The sequence below is a fragment of the Populus euphratica genome, unplaced genomic scaffold, assembly GCF_000495115.2.
Source record: "Populus euphratica unplaced genomic scaffold, PopEup_1.0 scaffold66.1, whole genome shotgun sequence".
In the NCBI taxonomy this organism is placed as follows: domain Eukaryota; kingdom Viridiplantae; phylum Streptophyta; class Magnoliopsida; order Malpighiales; family Salicaceae; genus Populus; species Populus euphratica.
In genome coordinates this window covers 12,353-21,177 of record NW_011499944.1, presented here as the reverse complement: position 1 = coordinate 21,177, position 8,825 = coordinate 12,353, and the positions used below count along the sequence as shown (strand labels likewise).

The 8,825-nt window shown below is 34.8% G+C and overlaps 1 protein-coding gene across 1 annotated transcript in view; it reads right to left on the bottom strand.

The window, feature by feature from the left end:
* Nucleotides 1-437: 437 nt before the first annotated feature.
* Nucleotides 438-8,825, bottom strand: part of LOC105137295 (uncharacterized) — an 18,183-nt gene continuing 9,795 nt past the window's right edge. Inside the window, exon 2 of the mRNA XM_011042991.1 lies at nt 438-1,072. Coding sequence (XP_011041293.1) covers nt 587-1,072 — 486 coding nt within the window. The 3' untranslated portion in view covers nt 438-586. The remainder of the gene's footprint in view (nt 1,073-8,825) is intronic.

Here is an 8,825-nt window from a genome sequence, read left to right as displayed (position 1 = left end):
GTACAATCCGATAATTAAAAAACATTACATCTTTCACAATTACATGAATCTATAGAAAATTCAATTGCATTCATGTCACTGCTGTGGCAAGCAAGAAAGAAACAGAAATAGACATCAATAGAATGCAAAACATTTGTGGCAATCTTGTATGAATGCCTCAATTTATCAAGACAACAAATCATCCGCAATTTGTTACTAAATTCTGGTGCATAGCATTCCCAAATTAACTCAGTCTAATGTTAAAATTAATTAAAGCAAGAAATTGTATAATGGCAGGCAACATTTTCTAATAGTTGTGGCAAGCAAGAAAGAAACAGAAAAAAAAAAAACTGGGGATCTTGAAAAGGAGATCATGCTTTAATTTTCCAGCTTCATTTAATCAGAAGATGATGAAGATATTGAGGGGGAAAGGGAAAGGACATCACATAGGTCACAAGTACAAACTCAATTTTAGGACAACACAACAAGAAATTGATACAATATTATTAGTTCAGAACTACAGAAACCCAAAGTTTAACTGCAATTTTAACAATAATAATCCAATCCAGCATTACGAAGGGATAATAAAACTAAACAAGATAAAATCCTAGAATACCGACTTTACGGAAGTTATAGTCTGTATCAAAGTGAGAATCAGGAGGATAGCAGCTGCAACAGTTCCCGTACCTCTCCAAACATGGGGGAAATATACAAGTTCCAAGGTTGCCTTCATACGGTTAAGGAGGCTATCACAGTGGTCATTCATCTTTTCACATATATCATCATAATAAGTATAAGGGTCACTAATATTTTCGCAAAGCTTGTTAATCATAACTGAAACTGCGGCATCGTTACCTAGCCTGTGGGTAATGATTTTCTTTCCGACTAGCAAACCCACGTCTTCTGCACTGTCGATAAGATGGTCCATAAACTTAATGTAACTGCATACGTAAGCTTCATTCTGGTACAAGCACTGCTCCAAGGCCATGATATTTCGTACAGCACGTTCGAAGTGGTAATCAACTTCCAAGAGTGGTATTTTCAACACTCCTTTCTCAAATGTTATGTTAAGCAAACATTTGTCTTCGGCGACCTCAAACTCGACTCTTGCCGCGCGAAGCTTGACAGTGTTAGAGTGTATCTGTTGTTGTAAATGTAGAGAAACTGTTTGAGAGACTTAGAGAAAAATGAGAACACTAGTAATGCTCTTTATTTTATGTAATTCAATGCAGTCCAGCTTTAGCTAGTTAGTTATATATATATATATATATACATGCAGTTGTAACAACTTAACTGCATGTAACTAACTTTGCTAACTAACTAACTAACTGACTAACAGCTAACCAACTAACAAACTTAGTAATCATGTTTACACTTATCATCACTGTACTCTAACATCCTCCTTCAAGATCATGCGGGTGGAGAACTAAGTCTGAGATTGCAGCAATGAGTGCGAAAGAGAGGAGCACTTAACCCCTTCGTGAGAATATCAGCAAACTGTTCCTGTGAGGAAACAAATTGAACTGACAATTGCTTCTGGGAAACTCGTTCACGAACAAAATGCACATCGACCTCAATGTGTTTGGTTCGTTGATGCTGAACAGGATTAAAGGATAGAGCAATGGCAGAGAGATTATCATAGAAAAGAACAGGAGGATGAGGTAATGAAACATGCAGAAAGGCTAATAACTGCTTGAGTCAATCCACTTCAGCGGTAGTAAAGGATAAGGCTCGATATTTAGCCTCTGTTGATGATCTGGACACAGTTTGTTGCTTTTTGGAAGACCATGATATAGGATTGTCGCCCAAAAAGATTACCAAGCCAGTAGTGGAGCGTCTGTCATTAGGATCCCTTGCCTAGTCAGCATCACTAAACGCCTTGAGCTGCAAATCTCCTTTAGTGTAAGAAATATCAACATACAGTGTGCCTTTAAGGTAGCGTAAAATTCGTTTCACAGCAGTGAAATGAGACACTATTGGATTCTGCATAAATTAGCAGACTTGATGCACAGAGAACGCAATGTCAGGTCGTGTGAAGGTCAAGTATTGCAGAGCCCCTACAATGCTACGATATACTGTAGGATTAGGATACGGTGCCCCATCTTCTTTAAGTAGGCGATGATGAGGAAGACATGGAGTATCACATGGTTTAGCATCAACCATCTCAGATTTAAGCAGCAAATCCTCAACATATTTAGATTGTGAAAGAAACAAGCCAGTAGAGATGTGAGTAATTTGTATCCCCAGGGGAAAATGAAGAGAGCCTAAATCTGTGATATCAAATTCAGTGGAGAGAGCTTGGATAACCTGCAGAATGGCAGCAGACGCACTTCCTATGAGGATAATATCATCTACATAGAGGAGCAGGACCACAATCTGAGAACCAACATGCTTGACAAACAAGGATGAATCAGAATAGGTTGTGGCAAACCCCAAGGAAGGCAGAAATTGAGTAAAACGTGTATTCCAGGCCCTAGGTGCTTGTTTTAATCCATAGAGAGATTTATGCAGTTTGCACACATGATGAGGATGCAATGAATCTTCAAAACTAGAAGGCTGGGACATGTAAACCTCTTCTTGAAGAATGCCATGCAAGAATGCATTTTTGACGTCTAATTGTCTAAGAGGCCAATTGAAATGAGCAGCCAGGGAAAGAATTAGTCGAATGGTGGCAGGTTTCACCACAGGACTAAAGGTGTCCCCATAATCCAAGCCAGGTTCCTGACTAAACCCTTTAGCAACCAACCGTGCTTTGTGCTTAGCAATCGAACCATCCGAATGACGTTTGATCTTGAAAATACACTTGCACCCCACTAAGTTCCTCTTTGCTGGTAATGGAACAAGACTCCAGGTGCCTTGAGTATGTAATGCAGTAATTTCATCTTGCATGGCCTGTAACCACACAGGAGCTTTGATGGCAGATTTGTAAGTTGCTGGCTCTGTTAAAGACATATCAACCATGCTACAATCCTGAATACTGGCTAAGAAAGCCTTCTGTTTAGTAATGCCACTTTTTCTTCTGGTTTGCATGGGATGCAAATTGAGAGAAGGAATGGACAAAACCACTTGCAAGTTGTCAGGATTAAAAGTAGTAGAACTGATACTGATATCAGGCGCCACAGGAAGAGGAGGAGAAGCTTGAATGGAAGCAGTAATGGACTGAGAACTAGGAGAGACTGTAGAATGCGAAGAAGAAAAAGCAGAGAGTATGCGGAAGCAATCAAAGAAGATCTTCAAGCGTGAGCTAAGAGCTCTGATACCATGTTAGAGTGTATCTGTTGTTGTAAATGTAGAGAAACTGTTTGAGAGACTAGAGAAAAATGAGAACACTCGTAATGCTTTTTATTTTATGTAATTCAATGCAGTCCAGCTTTAGCTAGTTAGTTATATATATATATACATGCAGTTGTAACAACTTAACTGCATGTAACTAACTTTGCTAACTAACTAACTAACTGACTAACAGCTAACCAACTAACAAACTTAGTAATCATGTTTACACTTATCATCATTGTACTCTAACAGACAGCATTATGCCTTAGCATGATAGGATTACTGGATCCATTCAGCTTCCTGGCTCCATTCGGCTGCCTGGCTCCATTCAACATCAAATTTCTTAGTAAATCAGTGAAATGTCTGCTTTTCTTTACACTCCGGTTGGTTTCAACCTTCTTTAAAAACGTGTAATTTTTAGAATGAGAGGTAACAAGATCGAAAAAAGGAATGGCTGTTAGATCTTGGCGAGCACGATTGTACTCGTCATATATTTCCTGAATAATGAAGAAAGGTAGTTGGTTTTCAAGTAGTATCAAGTCTTCTCGTATGTCCAATATCGTTCTAGGCTCAAACCTGTTAGGACCTTCATCATTATTCGAATATTCCTTCATAAACTCAATGATGAAGACAGCATCCAGCAGGATCATCTCTATGAAATCACTTTTCTTCTTTGGTTTGAATTCCTCTGAATAACAGTCTCGGAGACGCTCTTATAAAATAAATTATAGAAAATGCTTATACTCTTCTTGAAATAAATTTTTGATTTCCTTAAGTTATTTAATTTATTGATCTCTTCTTTTATTGATTAGAAATTAATTAAGAATATTTATCTAGATTATTTTCTTAACAATATTCTTCGTTATTTATGAAAATAATTCAAAGTTAAAAATCAACAACCATAAAGCATGTTCAATTGACTCTAAGTCAATAGACACGTTGGTTTTTAAAAAGACTTCTCTTATTTAATTATTGCAATATATAAATATATGTGCATATGGACACGGTATCATAAAATGATTTATTATTATTATTTTTATATTTTAATTCTTGTAAACTGTAGCAATGTTAATTAATTTGTGATGTGCGTCTGTAGTCAGTTCATCGCCAGTTCACATTCATTTTCTCTTTTATACAAAGACTCGTTAGTCAATAGCGGACAAGTCATTGGATTGAATGGTTAGCTGTAATAGGTAACCTTCATCATTTGTCGGTGTTTTATTTAAGTAAAAAAATCTAATTTTAACACGATTAATTTTTCTTATGGTAATTCAGTCGATGTTAACATTTAAAAAATAATAATTAAAAAATCAATACTCACTATAATCCAAGTCAAAATAAAGTTAATCATGTTAGGAGTCAACCCATGCCTGAACTATAACTAGCAAAGTCTAGATTTTTAGTAAATTTTAACGGTATTTTTTGTTGAATTAGATTTTCTACAAATAGTTCTTAATTACTTTTATATATATTTTTAGATGATGATGATGATGATGATGATTTTTAAATCCAATGTATGTTAGGTGAATATAGCTTAAAGCCATGCTTTTCTAATTTGGATAATTTTTCTTTGAAATTGAGTTTGAATTTTTTTATTATTATTATATGGTTTGGCATATAATTCTTATAATTTTTAGGAACATCTAAATAGTGGTAGCGACAATCTTAGCATTGGATATTTATTTATTTATTTATTTATTTTAATTTCACCACTATAACTTTCGCATTGAATATTGAATTTTAGTTTCACCATTGGTTAATTTTAATGGTTTGAATGTAGGTATGATTGCAAGTCATGGAGAGATACTCATTGCAAAAAATAATTTAGATGATGAAGAAATATAATGTCTCCCCGCTGTCAATGATCGAATGGCAAAATGCGACTTCAGACAAACCTAGCTTGGTTACGGCATTTGCTTAAGAGTTTATTTTTGTTGCCAAAAAATGATGAGAGCTACTTTAATTGAGGTTTTGAATCCGAACAACTAGTTGTCCGTCTTCTTTAAAGAAGTCTTTGGACACATGATTATCTGCAGGCTTGTTATTGTTGCTGAAACGTCTTGGCCCTGAACCATACCTTGCCTCTGGGTGGCCGGCTGGATATCCATACAGCTCATAACAAGGTTGGACCTAATGGATTGCTTCTCCATAGTAGGAACAAGGAGGGTGTCCTCTTCCAAAGCGAGAACAATGTCACAATAATTACTCTTTTTTTTTCATTAATCTTACACAGTGGCTTGTTACATATTTATACTACAAGAGTAAATCTTTTATTTTAAGCTATACATATTCAGTTCCTATAATTATGCTATCGTGAGATGGAAAGAAATTCTTTCCATCTTTGTTCTTATAATATCTCCTATTCTTTCCATCTCTATTCCTACAATATTTGCTATTACCCATGTGTTACAGCTCACGCCAACACTCCGCCTTAAGTTGATGCATATGGATCTCTCATGCACAACTTGACTAGTGAGCTATGGAATTCTCTGCTAGACACGGCTTTAATAAGTATATCTGCTAGTTGATCTTTAAATTTGACAAATGAAAATTGAATTGTCTTCGCTTCAAGGTTATGTTTGATGAAGTGCCGATCAACCTCCACATGTTTAGTTCTATCATGTTGGACTGAATTTTGAGAAATATTTATTGCAACTTTATTATCACAGAAGAGACTCATTTATGATTTAGGAGCAAAACCAATCTCAGTTAGCAATTTGTTTAGCCAAAGAAGTTCACATAAACCTTTAGCCATCAGCACTAGAGAGTGCTACCATATTTTGTTTCTTACTCCTCAATGTCACAAGTTTTCCACCAACAAATGTGAAATACCATGAGGTTGACTTCCTGTCTAGGCAGTTCCCAGCCCAATCTACATATGTATAGCCTTTGACTTTCAAATTACCATTCTTGGAAAATATAAGCCCTTTCCCTGGAGATAACTTCAAGTATTTGAGTATTCGAGTTACAACCTCCATGTGTTCCTCACTTGGACAATGCATAAATTGACCCACCATGCCTACCGCATATGCAATATCTAGACGAGTATGTGATAAATAGATTAGTTTGCCAACTAATCGCTGATATTTCTCCTTATTAGCTAATTTCTGATTCGGATAAATCCCAAGCTTGTGATTTTGGACAGTCGGGGTATCTATTGGTTTGCACTCCAACAATCCAACTTCTGATAATAGATCTAGGATATATTTTCTCTGGGATAGGAAAATGTCTTGATTTGATCTTGCAACTTCTATTCCCAAAAAGTACTTCAACCCACCTAGATTTTTCATTTCAAATTCGCTGGCCAATTGTCCTTGGAGTCACGATATTTCTTCTTTATCATCTCCTGTAATAATCATATCATCGACATAGATAATTAAAGTTATTACCTTGCCCTGCTGTCTCTTAAGAAATAAGGTATGATCTGAGTTGCTTTGTGTGAAGCCATATTTCTTCATTGCCAAGCTAAATCTTCCAAACCATGCTCGTGGTAATTGCTTTAGTCCATACAAGGCTCGCTGTAATTTACACACTTTATTCTCTCCTATGGTTACTGAGTAGCCTGGAGGAATGTCCATATACACCTCCTCTTCAAGATCACCATGAAGAAAGGTGTTCTTCACATCAAACTAATGTAATGGCCAATCTAGATTTGCTGCAATTGACAACAATACTCTGATAATGTTTAGTTTAGCAACTAGAGAGAAAGTTTCTCGGTAGTCTACACCATATACCTGTGTATACCCTTTTGCCACAAGTCTTGCTTTATATCTTTCCACGGATCCATTTGCTTTATATTTGACAGAAAACACCCACTTGCACCCCACCGTCTTCTTTCCTCTCGGTAATGATACTAGGTTCCATGTTTTATTTTTCATTAAGGCTTCCATTTCTTCTTTGATTGCTTGGGTCCACTTTGGGTTTTTTTATTAGTACTTAAAAGTGCATTTTTATCAAGGTTTTATATCATCATTTTGCACTTGAAGTATCAATAACTCCTTAACTAAAGCATGTTTTATAATAATATATTTAATAATATAAGATACCTTTAATTTGTGGTAAATGTTCATTTTAAATGCAGACCTATCACATAAATGAAAGGATTGATTGATGAATTTAAGAATTGAAATTGAAAGGATAAAGAGATGGTCAAACCTAGAAAAAAGATGTTGGTGTAATCCAAACCAGAACACTGTTCGGTAATTGGGTCATATCTGGAGTTATAAATCTCAAATTTAGGTCTACTTTATATGAATGAAAAGGTAAGATATAGGCCTACAACTTTTATATGAAGCCCAAGATCTAAAAAGGTCATTTTCAAGTCCAAATTGTAGCAACAACAAAGAAGCCCGAATCTGTCCTCTAGCCCGAGCACTGTTCAGTATTTTGGCCATATCTGGAGTTCTAGAAGTCGAAATGAGTTGAATTGTTTATACAAGAAAGCTGAGACAATTTCTTACAACTTTCATGTTTTCAAGTGGCTTCAATTTTGATGTTATCAGTGATTTTTTGGGCAGACAATAGAAGATAAAGATTGTCATCAAGTCAAAAGTTGGTCACTCACTCATCAATTAGTCATCAAATCAATAGTTCTCAATCTTGGCTTATAAAAAGAGGCATTTTCCACTCATTTAGGCATCTTAGTTTCCAGATCAAGATCATGCTCTTGCTTTCTCTTTGTATTTTTTATAATGTTTATGTTTTTCTTTCATTAATATCAAGTTTATGCCTTTCATTTCCTTTCATTTCCTTAGTTAACTTTTATCTTATTTATGTTCCTATTTTGTTTATTTATTTTTCTTTCTTTCATTATGTCTAGCTAAGTTTATTATGTCAAGGTGAAAAGGTTACACTAATGGTGTAAGAATAAGTATAGTGTAAACTTAATATGGACTTTAATGTTTGATACTAACATGTTTTGTATTTGTTATCTTGTTCACTCTTTAATACTTTGCTTGTTAAATGACTAATCTTGATTTATGTTGTATAACACTTGGTACAACAAATGCTTGGCACTTTCATAGCTCATACTGTATGGTATAACCGACACCTGAGCTATGAAAGGAACTTGATTTGTTGTTAATATAAGTGATAATCATGAATGCTTGACGAGATTTACAAGTATTAGCATTAATTGAATAAGATGACTAATGTAATCATGTTAACAATATATAATCTGATTGGAACCTCCTTTGTGTGTGGTTTCCAATTCAATAATAAGAGTTTATACTATACTTGTTTGATATACCATTAGTGGAACCTCTAACCTTGACATTTGTTATTATTATTGTTTAATCCTTACATTAATTTTCCATCTCCAAGTTTATTAACAATCTATAATCTGATTGGAACCTCCTTTATGTGCGGTTTCCAATTGAATAATAAGAGTTTATACTATATTTGTTTGACATACCATTAGTGGATCCTCTAACCTTGACATTATTTGCTATCATTGTTTAATCCTTACGTTAATTTTTCATCTCAAAGTTCTCATCAACTTTTCTTCTTCTTCTTCTACTTCTTTTTCTTTTTCTTTATTATTATTATTATTATTATTATTATTATTATTATTA